The following is a 21473-nucleotide window of genomic DNA, read 5'->3' on the forward strand; positions in this document are numbered from 1 at the left end:
TTAAGCACATGCAACTCTGAATATTTTTTTCATCTTTAGATTCAAGCATTTAATGACCATTCATTTAAGCATCCAAAACTGAAAACTTCAAGCAGCAGGATGTAAAACTCATTGCTAATACGTTTGCTTCTACTGGCAGGGGACAATTGTTATCAGCACTTTTCCCTCCCTGCTGCTGTTTCTCAGACTAGTTGCAAGTATCAACATAATACAGGCTTGGAGAAGTGAGGTTTCAGACTGCAGCCATTTAGAGTTTTTACATCAAAAAGCATTTGCCAACAGGCAAGGAGTTATGTAAATAGGGCATTCATTAGAAGTTTATATAGCAGGATTCAGGAAAGAAGTTGAAAGCATGAATTAATCCAATAGCAAAGGGAATGGTTATTGAGCCTTCTGGGTGGGCACTGATATCAGTCTGAATTAAAAAGAACAATTTATCTTCAGGACATCACTGAGTCATGTGGAGAATGTGGCCCCAGATGGGGTTCCACGTTATATAATTACTTATTCTGGGAACAATTAACCCTTACCCCACCATGTAACTCTTTAATGAATTCTATTGATGAATTGCCTGATTTTGTCATCACATGCAACAGTCTTAAAACAACAACTTGTTTTCTGTAAACCAAACAATATTTTGGGTGGAGCTTTGCAGTAGAATTAACAGTGAGGCTCACCATTATTGTCGTGTAAATCAGACAGCAGCTTCCAGAGACCACACATGCACGGTTAACATGCAAATCAGGAAATTGCCATCCAAGATGTCTTACTCCTCCTAAAAGCTGCACAATAATGGCATCTTGCTGAGAGACTCCCCATTCAAATATCTTGAACAGCATATAGTTCATGTACTTACCTCATCAATATGCATTAAACACACCAGTAAAAGTTAGGATTTGTCCATTCCTGTGTAAGTATCCGGTTAAAAGTTTGATAAGTCTCAATTACTGCCAAATAACCTCTCTGGCAGTGAAAATTACAAGTGCGGGGTATCATTCATTCAGGTTTTCATTATTATTAGAGATTTAAGAAATGAAGCAATTTGCATAAAGCCTTTTTCTCTTTCTCTCTTTATTTTCTTTTCTGTACATCATATGACATTAAATTAACTAACAATTCCCAGTCCAGACTACACTGCTCAATAATGATCCTTCAATCTGATTCATTAAGGAGATACATAGTTGTTCGTCCTGCTTATACAGGTCCCAGATGCCCTGGGGGGGTGGGGGGGGGGGGGGGGGGGGGTGCTGCACTTTTTGGATGGTTGGCTGACAGAATCTTTGAATGCAAAAGCCCATAGAAAGTCTATGAATTTGTTCACCGCTAACCACAAAAATTGGCCCAATATGTATAACCAACATTATTATACTAGCTTGAAGAATTCTTTGGTGTTGTGCTCATATTAATCACTCCGGGTAGGCAAAAGTTAATCTCATTTGAGCAAACGCTGCATTTTCCATTCTGTTCTTCACAAAAAAACTGTGGTGACTTTAGAGAATCAAATATAATTAATTCCACATCTATGCAACTAATGAATAGGTTTGTAGTAAGTGTTTCCATGAGTGAGTTACATCACATTGTCAATCATCCAATATCCACACATATAGTAATTTATAATTGTAAGTAATTCAATTTTAGATAAAACAATATTCAGAAGGTATGTGGATATGCCTAATTAAAAGATTTGCATTTATAGGGTACTTTATCACATCCTGCAAGCATGTTTCACATAATTTGAAGTTGTTGTGTCTACAGATTATTTTATGTACAGCAAGATCTCGCTAACAGCAATTAGATGAATTAATCTTTTTTTGGGAGCTTTAGAATAGTGCAGTGGAGGAGGTGGCCATTTGGCCCATCAAGTCTGCACTGACTCTTTTGATAAGCAATCCAGTTGGTCCCATTCCCATGCTCCTTCTCCATATCCCTGTAATATTTTCTCCAATTGTATCCACTACCTGATCAGGCAGTGCATTTCAAATTCGGACGATTCGTTACAGAAAAAAGCTTTCTTCATGTCACCTCTGGTTCATTGTTTTCTCCACACACGTATAAAATTACAAACTAACAAAACAATTCACTTACATAACTGCCATTGCACTTAATAAAAATAAGTTGCTAAAAAACATTGCTGTGAAAGGCACTACCTATTATTTGTCACTTGTCAACCAACTAAAGGCAGGTTTACACTTAGCGTAATAGTTGGTTAAAGGTATGATGTTGACCTCACTGTTTTCCTGCAAACAATGTAGGAACATGGAATATTTATTTTTCACATGAGTGGGTTTCAGGTCAATGTAGGGTGACCACTGCCAATCATGCATGAAGGTCCATCGTGGCTTGAGATGGAAAAGATGCAGTGGTAACCTGACCGGCTAAAAACTAGGCTGTCTAGTATAAAATTGGACAAATGGACACTCTAATTCAGTGTTCAATCTGGAGTATGGCACCTCCAACGATACAGCATTTTCTCAGTACTGCGCTGGAATGTTAGAGTGGATTAGGTACTCACATTCTGGTGTGTAACGTGCATCAACTACCTTTTAACTCAAGAGGCAATAGAACTATCTACTCAGCCAAGAAAGTGACACAAGCTTGTTTGGGTATATTTTATGAATTGTGCTTCCACTCCAGAGTAACGACGGATTAACACATGGGGTCTGTGTCCGAGGACTCCAGCCAACTATGGGGATCCCACTGGAGTAAGTGTAATATATGGTGATATATTATTATTAATGCAGTGTGTAAACCTACTAGGAGCCTTTTTCATCATGCATTCCACCACACTTTTGTGTGTTAATGGATAGAGAGGGTTATGTGGTTAGTCAGAGAGGCACCAGGAATTCTTAATCCAGCTTTCCTCCTGAGCTTTGTGCATCAGGAATGCATATCAGGAATTCAGACACAGAGGTTTACAAGGATACATGGAAATTAGTATTCGGCCCACTGATTTCATCGCCTGAATTCCCTATATGCTCTCCCAATGTGCAAGCTCCATGCCAGGAGTGCAAATTTGTAAAAGCAACCCTGTTAGTTCTTTTCCAGAAGTGAATGGCTACCATCTTCAAAATCTCCCAACTAACGCCTAAATACTAAATTCAAAAACAGTCTCTGTCTTAGACACAACTTGTTTCAGTTTTCGAAGTTTGATCATTGTCACCTAACATGGATGTAAATAATTCCACATTTTCTAGTGCAGACATGTAGCATAAATATTTTCCTATTTGTCTCCTAATGTAAACTTCTTGCGCAGAACTATGTTGACATGCAACTGAACCACAGCTGTGTTTTTTTTTATCCTGAAGGCTATTTTGTATAAGTTAAACTTCTTTTCATACACCATGATGGAGAGCTGATAGTACTGAAAGAGGGTCTAACCATTTATCTCCATGCTTAGCAGTGTCCAATAAAACAAAACTCTTCAAATTAGAAAAGAAAAAACAACCACGTTTTTTATAATGTGCAAATGTGCACATGTCTAACATGCAAAATAAAATATGGTGCTGTTCTGGAACTATCTTCTTTCATACTGTCTATAGTTGTAGCTGGAACCGGTCAAAAATGGCCGATTTAAATCTTGAAAACATCTAACATTACAGGTACATTTTACAAAATGTGACTCAGATCTTAAGTTGTAAAAATCACCTGGTAGACAGATGCATTATGTGGGAGCCATACCAAACACAATGGTGTGCACTTAAGATGCCAGGGTGCTTGAAAATACAATCAATTTATAAGAGTGTTCCACTTTAAAATGATTTTCTATTTTTTATACTTACACTAATAAGAAAAAAATCTGAAACATAATAGCTTTATTTGCTATCAAATTTATATCATCTTTATATCGAACTACATCAATTGCCCAGTCATCCAGTGACACACACATGATGAATGAATAACCAAATCCTAGTGTGCAGTGTGCAGAGCAATTATGTTCTAAGTCAGACTCAGATCCCAGATGATCAAGAAGTTCTGGGAACCAAAGACAATAAATCACTCTGACACTGCAAGTTTTTCCATGCTTAAGGAAGAGGAAAAAGTTGGCTAGGTGTCCCCAAACCATGGCAGCAGCTGCTCCAATCTAGGCTAACAGGAAATAGCATGGAAGGAACTCAGCGTTTGGCACATCTGGAAAAGATTGCTTGTCTTTGAAAATAATGCCCAATTCCCTTGTTCCCAGTGATGAAATTTCAGACTTCCACACCATAGCCAACAAAATTGCTTAGAATTAGATAAGAAGCATTGAGATTAACCCTGTCCTACCCCTTATGAATTCAAATAATTTACTTGCGTTGAAATCAATTTTGAGCAATTAAAGGTCTAATGTTAAACTAAATTATATAAATGCTACAAAAGTAGCAGAGACCAGCAAAATATTTGTGGTGAAATTTCTTTATTGCAACAGTACTTCTTTAAATCCCCACCATTCCATCCTTCCAATTCCATCACTCCCATCCAAACCCATCTCATTCCTCTCAGCTGCCTCATATGATCTGCATCCCATCGTATCTTCCAATGTCATTCCCAGCTCCTAGGCCATCCCTTCCCTCCTTTGATATCCTATCGCAATCCACCAGTCCACAGCTCCCAGGACATCCTCCCCACCCCAAGCCCTTGCTGTTCCATCTCCTCTCCCGATCCTCTGCCACTCAATGCCGTTTCCACCCTCCCATGCCAGCTTCACTGCCCCCTCCCCACCCCATGCTGCTGCGCATGCTGTGGCTCCCCTTTCTCCCATGCCATCCCATTGTTGTCATTCCTGTGACCACCCTTCCAAGTTGTCCCCCCTCCTATGCTAAATTAACCCCCACCCCACCCCCACCCCGCCGTTCCATCTCACCCTCTTCCCCGTTCCTGCTGCTCCCCTCTCCACCACTCATCATCAAAAGCTCAGGAAGTGAGGTCGGGGTGTAGTGAAGCCCAGGAACAGTAAGGAATAGAAGGTGTGGTGAGGGCCTGGACAGTAAGCGAGGCATGTATGCCTTTCTCCGCTTACTAAAATCAAATTACAGCCCAATCAGAAAATGCTGACAGAAACTGTGTCATTATTATAGATTAATGCACTAATAAAAATCAACATACTAAATGCAAATCTTTTCTCATTGGTCATAAAATGTTGCTACAGAATCTGTTGGCACAGGCATCATGGGTCATTTAGCCCATGATGTCCCTGCCAACTGAATAAGCTATCCAGTCTATTGAGCTCTTAGCCTGGAGCCTTGATGGTTACAGCACTTCGTGTGTATATCCAGATATTTTTAAATATGCTGAGGGTGAGTGAAAAAATTATCTATTTCCCTCTAATCCTGCTACCAAGTATTTTAAATCTATGTCCCTGGGCCCCTCCATTAAATCTTCCCTCAGCCATCTCTTTTCAAAATAACCCAACCCCAGCCTATCTAACCTTTCTGCAAAGCTAAAAATTTCCAGTTCTAACAACATCCTTGTATATCTCCTCTGCACCCTCTCTGGTGTGACTGCATCCTTTCTGTAATGTGATGATCAGAACACTACACAGTACTCTAGCTGTGGTCCAGCTAGTATTTTACAGAGTTCTAGCATGCCCACCCTGCCCTATGCCTCAGTGAATGATGGAAAGTATCCCATATGCCTTCTTAACCACCCTATCTATCTGTTCTGCTACCTTCAGGAATTTTGAGCTAGAAACCCTATCTGTTCTACAACTTTATGATGGAACTGAACTTTTTAGTTCAGACAAAATTCAAAAATGTGCAAACGTTCCATTCCAAATCAAATTTGAAGTTATGACTGCGTGATGAAGATGCCAATAACAGGGAACAACCAAGGGAATTATAACATTACAACCAAGTCATGACGCAAAAATGCACAAGCGAGGACATTTTAATGTTAGAACATGCAGAACTACAGGAATGAATGCAGAGGGCTAAGTTCAAGTACACAAGGCAGAATCAAACAGAATAATTTTCCTTCACTCAAAAGGCTTAAGTTACATAAAAATATTAAATAATACCTTAAAAGTCTCATTTTTGTCTATTAAAAGCACTATGACAAGATAATACAAACATACTTCTGACTTCTGAAATCTGTTTCTGTAACAAAAGCTGAAATTATATTTGGAAGCAGCATCTGCAGCATATATCACCTGCTACCCGTATGCTAACTCACACCAAATCTTATTCATCCAACGCTACAATGCTAGCTGACCTACATTGAGACCTGGTCTGCCAATGTCTGGAGTTTAAATGTCTCTGCATTTCTCTCCATGGGCCTCCAGTCCTTCAAACATCTCCACACTCCTCCAATATGAGCTGTTTTGCATACCCCATTTTCATTGGCCCACCATTGACAGCTGTGCCTGATGCTGCCTAAGCCCAAAGCTCTGGAATTACTTTCCTCTTTCTTCCTTAAAATCTACCTCTTTAACCAAGTTTTTGGTCACTAATCCTAATATCTTTTTATGTGGATCAGGGTCGAGTTTTGTCTGCTAACACTCTGGTGAAGTTCCTGGGACTTTTCACAATATTAAAAGCATCATATAAATGCAATATATATTGTTGCTGATATGTAACTTGCATTCAAATGACTTATAGATGATTATATAATCACTGCTGCATAAAAACACGTGTCATTGATGAAATAATGACCTACAGATGATGACATCCTCTGTGACACTGCAGCTATGCTTGCAGCCACTGTGGTGACCAGTTTCAATAACTGGTTGAAGCACGGGCAAAATCCGGTTGAAGATAAACATTGTGAAGGCATTTAGTCATCAGCGTTCATTATGGCAATTTCTACTTTTTGGTGCTGCGGTTTTGCATATTTCTTGATATTCGTAATTACCTTTAGTAAATTACTTAATGATTCTTTAACAAAAAAATGGCATTGAATTTTCTTACCACAGCATTTTGCAGAGTTATGGTATAAAAAATGCCTTTATTTGTTCATGGGATGTGGTTATCATGGCAAGGTCAGCATTTATTGTCCATGCCAATTTACCATTGAGAAAATGGTGCTAGGCCATCTTTTGAACCACTGCTGAGAAGTATAGGTACATCCTCAGTGCTGTTAGGTACAGAGATCTATAATTCTGACCCAGTGACAACAAAGGCAATATATTTCCAAATGAGCACGGTTCAAGACTTGGACAGGAACTTGGAGATGGTGGTGGTGGCTTTCCCACACACCTGCTGCCCTTGCCCTTCCAGACGAAGAGGTTATGAATTTTAGGTGGTACTATCAAAGGAGTTTTGGTGAGTTGCTGCGTGCATCTTGTAGATGGTGCACACCGCAGCCAAGGTACATAAGCAACAGTCACCCAGGTAAGTGGCGTGTATTCTATCACATTCTGGACTTGAGCCTTGTAGGTGGTGGAAAGGCTTTGTGGATTCGAGAGGTGAGTCGCTTACACAGAATACCCGGCCTTTGACCTGAGCTTGTAGCTTGTGCACCGTAGCTCATCCAATTCCATGCAGACCCCATGCCCAACAAGATGTTGATAATGGGGGATTAGAGGACAGTGACAGCATTGAATGGCGGGTGTGTGCTGTGGCGAGGGGGTTGTCATGCATTTTTTTTTTTTTGACATGGTCATTGTCTCCCACTTGGAGTGTGACTGTTACTTGCCATTTCTCAGCCTGAGCCTGAATGTCGTCCAGGTCTTGCAGCAGCATGCACGGGCTGCTTCAGTATCGGAGGTGTTGCAAACATGACTGAACACTGTGCAATCATCGGTGAAATTCCCACTTCTGATTTTATGAGGAGGAAAGATTATTGATGAGGCAGCTGGAGCTGGTTGGGCATAGGCACAGCCCTGAGGAACTATAGCGATGTGGGGCTGAAATGACGGGCATGGTTGTTGGAAGCCATTTTTTTTTAGTGCTAGGCATGATTCCAATCAATCAGTGGGCAATTTTCCTCGATTCTTATGAAACCAATTCTAATAGGGCTCCTATATGCTACTCAGTAAATGTTGCCTCAATGTCAAGGTCAATCATTCTTAACTCACCTTGACAATTCAGTTCTTTTGCCCATCCTTGGACCAAGTTGTATTGAGGTCTGGAGCTGAGTGGTCCTGGCAGAACCAAAACTGAGCATCAATGGCAGTTTAGTAGTTAGTGCCGCTTAAGTGCGCAGTTACCGACACCTTGCACTATTTTGCTGATAATTGAGAATAAACTGATGGAGTGGTAATTGGACAGATTAGATAATTCCTGATTTCTGTGAACAAGACATAGTGGGGCAATTTTCCACATTGTCAGGTAGAGGTCAGTGTTGTAGCTGTACTGGAACAGTTTGGCTAGAGGTGCAGCTTGTTTTGAAGCACAAGGTTTTCAGCACTGCAGCTGGGTTGTTGTCAGGGCCTGTAGCCTTTGCTATATCCAGTGCCCTCAGCTGTTTCTTGATATCATGTGGAGTGAATCAAATTGATTAAAGACTGGATTCTGTTATGGTAGACTCCTCAGGAGGAGGCCGAGCTGGACTACTCACCTGGCACTTCTGGCTGAAGATGGTTGCAAACGCTTCAGCTTTGTCTTTTGCAGTCATGTGCTTGGCTACTTCATCATTGAAGATTGAGATGTACCTGGATCCTTCTCCTCCTCCTAGGTGTTTAATTGTGCACCACTATTCATGAATGATGTGGCAGGACCTCTGAGCTATGACCTAATCTGATTATGGGATCCTATAGCTCTGTACATAGCATGCTGCTTCAACTGTTTAGCATCTAGGAACTCATTTTTAGATAAGCCAGGTGCTTCTCCTGGTATTCTCTTCTATACTGCTCATTGAACCAGGGTAACACAAACATGATTAATCCAACCCTTTATATTGAACATGATGTATCATCTGTACCCAAGCTTCCTTCTTTTGGTTCCTTAATATATGCATTGGAAAGTGCTATATTTCATTCGGTTACACAAGTTTAATTCTGCTGCTTGTCAAAGATAACGTTGAACAACCTTTCCACATTTTGGATGCAGACACCCAAATATGTTTCTGCAAGATTAAAATAAATGCGAGAGAATTTATATTATCTAGGCTGATAAATACAAAGCAATATATTCTTACAGAAGTTTTTAAATGTATTTTTATTCAAATTCAGAAACCAAAAAGTAATTATTTTTTTCTAGTCTGAGAGTTGGTGAAAACAAAACAAAGCAGTAGTACTAAATCAGCTTTTATTCTTTATCCTCAAACTTTTACAAGTGCAGGATTTTGTTTTTATACATCTTTTGCAAAGTCATGACTGAAGTCACCATCACTGACTTCAAATATTCTCAAATAGGATCTTGATTTTCTTTATTATTTCGTTTCTGTTGAACTAGCTTACAAATAATGTATTTTCTGTAAAATCAGCACAAAATGAAATGAACAATCCTTTTAAATTCCGTCATTTGAATTGCTAAATTACTTTAAAAGAACAAAGGAAATAAACAGCCAAATAAAGCATTTTTATAATAGGGTGTAAAAAGTAACAATTTACAACCTCTATGTTAAAATTAAATTCCAGTTATATTTCTCTAGCAATCTGATGCAATGTTTAAGCCAATAAGAAAATAGTTGTGTTAACAAAGCATTTCATGTCATGCAATAGTCACTGTAGAAGTGAAGACTGATAATAAACCAGCAAAGCAACTTCAAAAGCTGAAAACCAGAGAAATAAGTGGAACAACTACTTATTCTGATTTTTTTTTTTAAAAAGGCATATGAAGATACTCATAATAGCACTCTAACCCTAATTCCAGTAAACTACATATTTGTTCATCAAATATTACCACTTTATCAGAAGACAAAAAGGCTGCTTTTAAAGTTCAATCGTTTTAAATAGTTCAAGGAATAGATCAGTTAGCTTGAAATCAAATTTATCAACTGTTTATGGTTTGGTTAGGTGGGAAGGTAAAGCACTTTGGATATCCAGTTACAAACTTATTTCAGCGTCAATGTTTGGTCAATGATTAAGGTTACAAGAATGGCTCCACTGCGTTTCTTCTGCAGCAATTTGCAGATTAGAACCCTTTTACATTGAAAAGGATCACTCTGTATTTAAAATTTGAAAGGGAAAGTTCCAGCCATCCAGCAACTCAGAAACTTGTCTCATTTTATGAAGCTTCTCAAAATTCAGTATTTTGCTTAGAATTTTTGGTAACACCTTAAATTATTTATTCTTCAGTAGTTTTACATCCAAATAACTTGGCAGCTTGAAGCACAACATCTGGACATTTCACATTAGGAAGGAATGTTCGAGTTGCTCGTTAGCCACATTCTGGAAGAAAGATATAAAATTACTAAATTAATCATTTCGGAAATTGTTTCTTTTTCCTCATTTTCTTCCTAATCTATATTTACACTCTTCTGTGGGCAAGAACTTACAATAGGCAACAGCTGTGTTTGTAATCAACCTTCTGAAGGGACCATCAATTCTAAGTAAACACTGACAATGAATACTGGATGCTGATCACACTGTAGTTCCAATCCATTTTCGAAGCACATCCATTCAGAAAAAATATGCCACAAAAGGAGGCCGTTCAGTCTGCTGTGCCTGTGCCAGCTACAAAATCAAAAGCAAAATAGTGCAGATGCTGGGAATCCAAAATAAAAACAGTAAATGCTGGAACTGCTCAGGAGGCCTGGCAGCTCCTGTGAAGAGAAATAAGAGTTTCAGGTCTGTTTCTTTTTTCACAGATGCTGCCAGACCTAAGTGTTTCTAGCATTTTCTCTTTTTTTATATTGTATATGTATTTATATTGCACTTTTAATGTAATAAAATGTCCCAAAGTGCTTCACAGACCCATTATAAAACAAAAAATAACGCCAAGTCAAAGAAGGAGATATTAGGGCTGTTGACCAAAAGCTTGGTCAAAAATATAGGTTTTAAGGAGTGTCTTAAGGAGGAAAGAGATAGAGAGGTGGAGAAGGTCAAGGGTGGCAGGTGGTGACTAGTAGTGTACCTCAGGGATCAGTGCTTGGGTGCCAGTTACTCTCAATGTATAAATGACTTGGATGAGGGAATGCAATATTTCCAAGTTTGCTGACGACACAGAACTGGGTGGGGTTCAGGGCAATTTAGACAAGTTATGTGTGTGGGCAAACACATGGCAGATGCAGTATAACGTGGATAAATGTGAAGTTATACGCTTTGGTGTGAAAAACAGAAAGGCAGAGCATTATTTAAATGGTGATACACTGGGAAATGTGGATGTACAAAGAGATCTGGATGAGCTGTACACCAGTCAATGAAAGTAAATAGGCAGGTGCAGCAAGCAATTAGGAAGGCAAATGGTATGTTGGCCTTCATTGCAGGAGGATTTGAGTACAGAAGTAGGGATGTCTTACTGCAGTTATACGGGGCTTTGGTGAGACCAAACCTGGAGTATTGCGTGCAGTTCTGGTCTCCTTGCCAAAGGAAGGATATACTTGCCATAGAGGGAGTGCAGCGAAGGTTCACTAGGTTGATACTGGGGATGGCAGGATGAGGAGAGATTAGTTCAACTGGGCCTGTATTCACTAGAGTTTAGAAGAATGAGGGGGGGCGGTGATCTGATTGAAACGTATAAAATTCTAACAGGGCTAGACAGACTGGATGCAGGGAGCATGTTTCCCCTGGTTGGGAGCTCTAGAGCCAGGGGCCACAGTCTCAGGATACAGGGCAGCCCATTTAGGACTGATATGAGGAAAGGTTTCTTCACTCAGACAGTGGTCAACCTGTGGAATTCTCTACCACAGAAGGCTGTGGGGGCCAGGTCACTTAGTATATTCAAGAAATAAATTGATAAATTTTTGGATATTAGGGGCATCAAGGGGTATGGTGAGAAAGCAGGAATATGGCGTTGAGATAGAGGATCAGCTATGATCATATTGAATGATGGAGTAGGCTTGAAGGGCCGAATGGCCTACTCCTGCTCCTAGTTTTACGATTAAAATCAGGAATCTCAAGAGGATAGAGTTCGAGAAATGCAGATTATCTCGAAGAGTTATAGGAGTGGAGGAGATGAGAGAGAAAGGGATGGCCAGGTTATGGAGGGTTTGCAAAACAAGACACGGAAATTTAAAATTGAGGTGTTGTTTGATTGGAAGCAGTGTAGGCTAGTGAGCACAAGGGTGATGGGTGAATGGCATTTGGTGTGAGTTAGGACAGGGATAGCAGAGTTTTGGATAACCTCAAGTTTATGAAGGGCAGAATGAGGCACAGGCCAGGAGTGTATTAGAATAATAAAATCTGGAGGTCACAATGGCATGGATGAGGGTTTCAGTAGAAAAGCTGAGGCAGTGGCATTGAGAGGCGATATTATGCAGGTGGAAATGAGTGGTATTCACTTAATACCATTCTCTTTACGATAGATACTTAGTGATTTAAATCTTTCCACCATTGATGGCCGGGCTTTCATTTGCCTAGGCCCTGAGCTCTGGAATACCGTCCTTAGACCTCTCCACTTAAATTTCCTCCTTTAAGTTACTCCTTAAAATCTGCCTCTTTGACCAAGCTTTTCATCATTTGCCCTCATGTCTCCTTTTGTGGCTCAGAGTCATACTTCGTGTTACTCCTGTGAAGTGCCTTTTATTACATTAAAGGTCTATATAAATAAAAGTTTTTGTTGTTACATGAATGACTTGAAATATTGTCTGTCATTTAAAGATTGACCATCACAAATGCATTTTCTAAGATTTTTTAAAAAATTAATTCATGGGATGTGGGCATCGCTGGCTGGATCAGCATTTATTGCCCATCCCTAGTTACCCTTGAGAAGGTGATGGGGAGCTGCCTTCTTGAAAGGTGTTCCCGTGTGTCTTTGTTCTTGTCTTTCTAGATGCTAGTGGTTGTGGGTTTGGAAGGTGCTGCCTAAAGAGGCTTGGTGAGTTCCTGCAGTGCATCTTGTAGATGGTACACATTGCTGCCACTGTTTGTTGGTGGTGGAGAAAGTGAATGTTTGCAGAAGGGGTGCCAATCAGGCCAGCTGTTTTGTCCTGCATGGTGTCAAGCTTCTTGCATATTGTTGGAGCTGCACTCATCCAGGCAAGTGGAGAGGATTCCATTGCACTCCTGACTTGTGCTTTGTAGATGGTGGACAGTCCTTAGCAGTCAGTGAAAGATGAAGAATCTGGACTGCAACTGGAGATAGGGGGCCAGGACATTGGAGCAGCCATCAGGAGGGTGAGGTGATGCCAAGACATTGTGACCATGATCAGGGTAGGGGTTTTGTGAAGGGGCAGGGGGGCTGTCAGCGGCAACGGTGGGTAAGGGAGCTAGTGTACTGGGGCATTGATTGGGACTAGGGAAGATGAAGGGCTTCCTCCTGAAGCTGAGGGGAACACTCCCTGCCATTCCTTCTGGCCTACAAGGAGTGCAAAAAGCTGATCTTCAGCACTTACCTTGGCCATTGAGCTCCTCTTGCCTCAAACCCTCTGCTGGATATCCCACAGCACAGGCCTGCCTCTGACTTATTGTTAAATTTAAATCTTTGATGGCCTGACATGTTTGCAAAAATTTAAACAGGCTCTAATGAACAAGTAGCTTGATCCAGCTATTTTACCTGCCTTCCCCCGACCCCCTCATACATTGTTCAATAAGGTTTAATAACAGTATGGAAAACTTTCAACTTGCATCCACAATGGCTGCAAAGTCATTGAGACGGCCACATCGATTGCTCAGAAATGACAACATGAGGTACAATCGCTTGTCTGGTCAATGCCTCATTGAAAGCTGTGTACAGTTCTGTCATCGCAGTGCTAAAAGGATATTACAGCTACTGAAAATATACAGAAGAGAACAATGAGGAAGGATGGATTGAATTGTGAGAAGTGACTATGTAAATTTAGGTATGCTCCCAATGGGAAAGGGAAGGCTGAGAAATGATGTAATAGCTGCTTTTAGGTTTTGAAAGTGACTAGAGGATATTGACCATGACAAGCTTTTTCACCTTGTTCAGAGCAGTAGAATCAGGGGCACAGCCTACGCTTCAAGGAGGAAAATTCAAAATTAATCTGCTAGAACAGTATTTCAGTGAATGAGTGGACAATCTATGGAACAAACTCCCTGTGGAGCCAAAGGGATAAGCTGATACTGATCCGTTCAAATGCAAATTAGATAGATGGGTAGATGAAACAAAAATGGAAAATGTTACAGGGATACAGGAAAACAATTTTGGTAGCTGAATCGATATGAGAAAAGTAACTCACTTGCATAAGTTGATGGGAGTCATGACCGGACACTGGTCAAGCTGGAGGGAATCTCATTTAACACAGTCTTCATATTGGACAGTTAGTTAAGAAGAGCAGCAAGTGCCATGAGATAAATGTTTAAGTGGAAAGGCATGTTGAAGCTGACTTCATGGAGCAAAATTTTAACTCACTCAAAACCCATTCACTTACACAAGCTAAAAATCAAGTCCCATGCTTCAATAGTATATTGCCAACCGATAGGACATAAATTAAGAGTCATAGTCATTATGGCACAGAAGGAGGCCATTCGGCCCATCAAATCCATGCTGCATCTTCGTAGAGCAATCTAATTAACCCCATAGCACCACTCTGTCTCCCTCTTCCTGCAAGTTTATTTCCCTCAAGTGCCCAATTTCTTTTTGAAATCATTCATTGTCTCCTCTTTCACCACCCTCATAGGCAGCGAGTTCCAAGTCGTTAACACCGCTGCATAAGAAAGTTCTCCCTCAAATTCTCCCTGCATTTCTTGCCCAAACCTTAAATCTGATTTCCTAGTTTTTGCAGTATCAGCTAATGGAAAAAAATTTTAGTCTACCTTATATAAACCTGTTATAATCTTGCACACCTCCATCAAACCTCTCCTCAATCTCCTTTGCTCCAACGAAAACAACAAATTCTCTAATCTAACTTTGCTGCCACAATCCCTCATCCCTGGAACCATTCTGGGAAAAAATGCAGAAGAGATTTACAAGTACTCGTGTATCCTTCCTCAAGTGTGATGATCAGAACTGGAGGCAATACTCCAACTGTGGCCTAATTAGAGCTTCATACAGGCTCAGCATAACTTCCCTGCTCTTTTTGTACTCAATACCTCCACCTATGACGCCCAAGATCCAAGAGAAGTGATCAAGAATGAAGTTCTCAGTACACAAAAGTGACAATGCAGCTAATACAAATGGAGAAAATGCATGACATGTAGCGTCTTTATAGCAATAAGTATGAGTGGAATCAGGAGGCAGGCAGTGAACTACAGAGGAAATGCATTTTAATCACATTGAACAGATGCTCTCTTAATTAAACACAAGGATATATTGACCAAAAGAACACTGAAGAAATAGGTAACTACTGAATTACTCAGGTAGAAACAAGTCAGTGGTCAGCTTGCTACCTATTTCCCCATTGAAATGGTTCATACCTCTAGTACAAGAAGAAAAGTCTGGTCCGGTGTGTCGCAGCCATGTTCTCAGACATATTTCTGATTTTCAGGTAGTTGATAAAACCTCTGAAAAACAGCAGCAGTCCTAAAAGGAAAAATAAATGTACAACTTAATGCATTCTTTTAGAAAGCATCTGAAAGGAGCAAGTAATAAAATGAACACAAACACGCTATTTTATAATGGATACAAGGACATCACTCTGTCTTCAATATGAGTATGCTATATCAGTAGAAAAGCTTTACAAACCTACTTCCGATCACCTTTTAAAACTATGCTACAACTAATATAAAAAATATATTAAAACCATTCCATTTGAATTCAATAGGAGGTCTAATAGAAGGGTGGTGTTCAAATTGCTATATAGCCACTTGAACACAGAAATCAGAAACCAAAGCAACAAAATAAAAACATAGCTTTTGTTACCTTACTTTTCCCTTCTGGAAAGCATCACTTCCCTCCTCTCTCTCAGTACCTCAATAAATTAAGTTACTTCCATAATTTTTAAACGTAGGAATTGGATTATATGCATATAACTCCTACTGCAAGAATTTAAATGCACAGCTATGGTGAAAAATTTGAATCTTCTCATTCAATCTTTCACAAGGTTACAATGCAGGTGAATTGGCATATGGAACAGAATTCCCATTTCCAGAAGCAATCTTTATTTGACAACTAAAACTCACCAACTATCTTCAGACAAACATATCATTTTCAGTGGCATCTGCACAACTAATAACTTGAGGCAAATTTTAAGTGAATTAATTTGAAAATTTTCACTAAAATGGAACAAATCAGTAATCAAATTAGTATAATAAAACAGCAAAATATGAGATAATTCAGTAGAGTGCTAAAACAAAATGCCTTTTGGAAGTGCAGTTAAAATGTAACCTTTGAAAAATGGACTTTGGTCTGGGATGGAAGAAAAAGAAAGTGATTTCAGGTTTAATTGAAAATTTACAACATTTGAACAAACCATTAATCTAAAAGTCCTGATTTACTTTCAATCCTGAAATTATGGCTCCTCTGCAAAACTCATATCAATATTAATAAAAATTGTTAAAGTTCGAGTAGCTTAATGCAGTAGCTATAATTAATGCACTGTATAAAACAATTCAGAGAATGCCTTTTAAATTTAAAATGGTGAAATGCAGGCATTTCTGCAACTGAGATTGCAGCTCATCATACTGTTTTAATTTATTCTTGACAATATATACCACTGGCTCAAACTAACTGGTACAGAATTAAAGCTAAAATAACAAAGCACTTCTGTAGGTTTCCAGGGTATCAAGTAGCTTTTAGGATCCTGCTATAAATTAAGATTAGATTCATTAAACATACATTTCTATTGGCTACATTTAAGTTTTTGCTGTGTCCGTTTATTCAATTTTCTTATTTTCAGAGTTCAGCCATCATACAAAATGTAAATCAATGTTAATAGATGATTACAACATTAAATATTTCTGAGATTATAATTAGAATTATCACAAATATTATTTCCTCCCTTTCTGGAGATGTTGGCTCCATGCTGAGGTATGGCTCCACAGGGATAAATGACCCTCTGGTACCCCTTCCCTTCCAAGTGCCCATTTTTCATGTGTAATCTTATTAAAGCCAATTATAGAGTCCTTAGCTCAACTACAGCTAAAATCATAGACCAACAGCACAGATTAAACAGCAAACTCATTCAGATAAAACCTTATTCAAGCCTACTCTGCAGTTATACTGAACATCTTACTAAATTATGCTGCAAATGTTGTTTAATCTCGGGGGGGTGGGGGGAGAAAGTCTACCAATAGTATCTTTATAAAGCAAAGTACTGCAGCACTATTGCACTCTAAGTTTCTACAATCACAGGCAACGATTTGATATTACTTTCACAGGTAGGCTGAAGTTTCGTAGCACCACATATTAGGAGCTAACACTGGAAATAGATCACAAAATATTTATTATTCCCTTAAAATGAATGGCAAAGAAGATTTGATACTGATCTGAAGCTACATGAGTGATATCACAGAACAGTTTTGATTTCTAAGAAAGACATATTACAAGGTAAGTACTGAACTGCCATATACTCAGGCTATAGAGGGCTTTCTGGAATCCAACAACTTCCGATTGGATCAGTGCAACAGCCAAAGTACCAGCCCCACTGAGGTTATGTAAAACTGTACACTTAAGAGTACTACACATGCAGGTCTATTTCCAAAGTATAAAGGCACTGGAGATATAGAGAGGCACTGGAGAAGGCACAGGGATGATTTACATGGGTATACCAGATATGTCTGATGAAAATATCAGGAAAGGATGGACAGGCTGGATCTCAATTCTCTTGGGAAAGAAGTGATATAATGGAGGTTTTTTTCTTAATTACGAAATTTTGATAAGAGTGGATACAGAGAGAATGTTTTCTCTCATGTGAAAGAGCTTGACCACAGACCTTCAATCTAAAATAGTCATCAAGAAACCCTATAGGAAATTCAGAAGAAACTCCTTCATCCAATGAATAGGAATGTGAAACTCGTGAACATGGAGTGCTGAACCTGTGATGCACTTAAGCAAAAGCAGGACAAGCATATGAGGGAGAAGGAAATAAGAGGGTTTGTCAATTATTTTTTCCCTCTCTATCTCAACTGTAGTATTATTCTTTTTAAGCTCATCATTGTTATCTTCTTCAGTAAAAACTGAAGCTAAGTAGGTATTAAATGCTACTGCCATTCATCCTTCATTAGGCAGAAGTTTATCTTGCTCATCTTTTAGTGGCCCTAACTACCTTAATTTTCCTGTTTTAAAAAAATTGAACACGATTTCTCTTTGCATTCCTTGATGATATGATTTCATAATTTCTCTTTGCCTTCCTGATGGGGGTTTTGATTCAAGTTCTCCCCTAAATTCTTCTTTTTCCCCTGATGTCTCCCTCTCCTTTGGTACATTTTACATGTCATTTTCTTAATGATTTAAATGTTCCTTTAGTTTTTTATTCACCCATAGTGCCACATAATTAGCTTGCTAATTGTTTTTGGTTTTTAATGGAATATCTTGCTCTTGAATTCTATTGATCATCTGTCTCTTTGACTTTCAAGATTTTCTCCAGGATTACCTTCTTTAGTTCCTTCATAATTTGCTTTTATCCCAACGATTAAATCAGTTTGTGTCCTATTATGTTATTCTAGACATAAGTCTTGTTATGATCACTACTATTAAGATGCTCCTATCTCCTACTCTTTCTTCTCTTATCTGTTTTTGTTGCTTGCCCATGACAAGATCCAGCAGTGATTCTTTTCATGTTGTACTTAAATGTACTGAGTGAGGAAGGAGTCCTGTATACACTGTAAAAACTCAGTTTCCTTTTCTCCTTTCACTAGTCCTTCCTGCCAGTTTACCTGGGGGCTAGTTGAAATCTTCCAGGATCATTATTCTGTACCTGTTAATCATCTCAAACTTGCATACATTTTTCTTCCTCTAATTGGTCCCTTCCCACTAATTGGTCATCAGTGGAATGCCCCTATCAGAGTGATGGGTCCCTTTTATTTGTTAATCCAATCAATAGGGATTCTGTACCTACCGTACAGCTAGTTACATCCCTTTTTCTCCCAAACTTAAACTGGCCCAAAACTTCCAATCAGGGTCAGGACCCGTTTCTGACCTTGATCAACCAAAAAATACCCATTTACCTTACTCCAATTTTTTTGGGCATTCATCCGATGGAAGATCTTTCCAAGCTCACTCAGCGCAAGAAGCCTTGGGGACATCAGCATGTGTAATCAGTGCAGAAACCATACCTCCACCACCCCACCTCCTTTTTACAGCATTAGCTGCCATATTCTGGTAAGTAAAGAATTTAAATGTCCAAAAGCTTCTTTGAAAAGCTATGGAGAGAAGGCAAGTGGGTAAGGGGGTAGGGTGACAGCTAGATAGGGTGGGGTGGTGAGATTGGGTCTGGTCGGGTCAGGGGCTACTCAAGCCGGGTTGGTGGGAGGAGTTGGGGGGGGGGGGGGGGTGGTAGAGAAGGTTATGGCGTGGACAAGGAGGGAGGGGGAGTCGGTGGCCAGTGAACAGAGAAATTGCCCATCGCAAGTTCAATTTCCCTGGGCAATTCCCGCTGAGTCAGTGGGTTGCAACATCCGATGGGTCCTGTAGCGCATCTGGGGTGGGGGGGGGTTACATCCACTCTCCAACAATTCGGAGACTGGAAGATTCTGGGCCACTATCTTTCATTAGTACAGCTATGCCATCTCCCCCATCTTCCCTCCCCTGCATTCATAAATATCTGGAAATATTTAATTGCCAATAAAGTTCTCTACATAGCCAGGTTTCATGCATCCCTACTCTGAAAGGGCACTCACTACAAATTATTGCCTCCAGTTTCTCCACTTTGTTTTGAACTCTCACGAGGTCCTGGTCAGGCTGTGGAGAAGCTCTGACCCCAGTTGAGCAATGCTACATGCACATACATCAAATATGGAGATGTCATATTATCACATGGAAGGATGATTTTAAAGAATAAAAGGGAAATAATAAACGCATGCTAAGAAAAAGCTACTAGGAGGCCAAAATGATTAGCTCACATGCACAGCTCTTACTACAAACAAATTGAGGTTATACTTACAGGAGTTTGAATAAACTCTCAAACTCAGAACAAGCAGTCCTCTACATTTATTTCCTGAATTTTACCTTAATTGCCCAGATTTTGCTAAGGCCAGGATTGAAGTTTTGATTTAACTAAAACGGAGATGATGACAAGCCAATTAAGGACAATCACCACTTTGAAATAATGTTTTAATATTAGTTTTCCTGTTTTTTATTGGCAAGAAAAACATTTAAAATAAAATAGTATTGAGAATATGTTGCACAATATTAATAATGATTTATAATGGCCATTATACAGGTAGTCAACATTGATGATTTGTAAAAATTTATGTTCAGCAGCTGTCATTTTCAAACAGTACTCTACTTATATTGATCTTCATTTACATTTGTTTCCTCGCTTTGAGTTGACCTTTCACCAAGTTTGTAAAATGGGTTCTTCAATATTGTGATCAGTAAAGTTATACAATTGCAGTACAAGTTATTGCGTGTTTTCAGAAATTTACCTGAAAAAAAAGCACTTCTTTGACAACCAATGAGTGTAATGAAATTATAAATGCATTTGTAAAAGGAAAAGTTTATGGTTTCACTATTTATAATGTAATGGACATCTTCCCTATAGTTGTTTTAAAACACTGCCTAGAATCTTGAAATTTGCACTATAACGGTAACAATGTCACAACTATAAATTTTCAAAATTTGTCTCAAGCATTTAATTTGCTTGATTTTTCCATCAAATTTAATTATTTAGTTTATTTCACTCCCCAATACACACATGCCTGAAGAAACCGAATCAATTGAATTGAAGCAAGTCAAATCCAACCTATTACCTAATCCTATTTGGCTCAAGCAGCTCCAGCATTTGGTTCCCCACCATCAGAAACATCTGATCAAAAATGGGTTTGTAATAGGCTTCATCAGCAGGGGCTCACTGTAGTGACATTCAGCTCCTGCTTCCAGCATGTTGCTCTCCTCCTCCAGTCAGGACCTGCAGTGTCATGAATATCCGAGGCAGGTCCCTACTGAAGGAAGTGAACAGTCGGGCATGGGAATTGCATGTCAATCCATTGTACTCCTTCTGACAATGTTTGCAAGTGCCCCTAAAGTTGCTTTAAGCTTCCCACAAACCCACTGACAGATTAACTTTTTTCAGCAGTGAGGATTTTTCATGAATGTTTACCTTACTTCACAGAATCATACAGCATATCACTTATATGCTGGATCTGTGATGAAGAACTGCCCAATTAATCCCATTTCTCTCTTTTTCTACCTCAATCTAATGTAGCTTCCTTGAAGACTGAGGGCTGCTTATGCCATGGTATCACTACGGAGTAAGGCAGGCTACCTCAGTCAGTACAGGGATTGAGGACATTAATATATATCAGAAGAAGAAATAATACTAATATCGACACTTGGGGGACACGAATGTATACTGCTCTTTGGCCTGAAAGCCAACTATTCATCACTACTCCCTGCTTTCTGTCTCTTAGCTAATTACATATCCAAGCTACCACTGTCCTTTTAATCCCATTAATT

The 21473-nt window shown here is 39.3% G+C and overlaps 1 protein-coding gene across 3 annotated transcripts in view; it reads right to left on the minus strand.

The window, feature by feature from the left end:
• The window catches only part of ndfip2 (Nedd4 family interacting protein 2), a 119187-nt gene that overhangs the window by 17858 nt on the left and 79856 nt on the right, over window positions 1-21473 (minus strand). For 2 of the 3 annotated variants that reach the window (XM_041199257.1, XM_041199260.1), the window contains 2 exons: window positions 15335-15440; window positions 9145-10246 (listed from right to left, as the gene is read on the minus strand). In XM_041199257.1, coding sequence (XP_041055191.1) covers window positions 15337-15440 — 104 coding nt within the window. In that variant the 3' untranslated portion in view covers window positions 9145-10246; window positions 15335-15336. Of the gene's footprint in view, window positions 1-9144; window positions 10247-15334; window positions 15441-21473 lie in introns of those variants that run through there. The other variant, XM_041199259.1, reaches the window with a different exon arrangement.

Source organism: Carcharodon carcharias, chromosome 11 (assembly GCF_017639515.1).
Source record: "Carcharodon carcharias isolate sCarCar2 chromosome 11, sCarCar2.pri, whole genome shotgun sequence".
NCBI lineage: Eukaryota > Metazoa > Chordata > Chondrichthyes > Lamniformes > Lamnidae > Carcharodon > Carcharodon carcharias.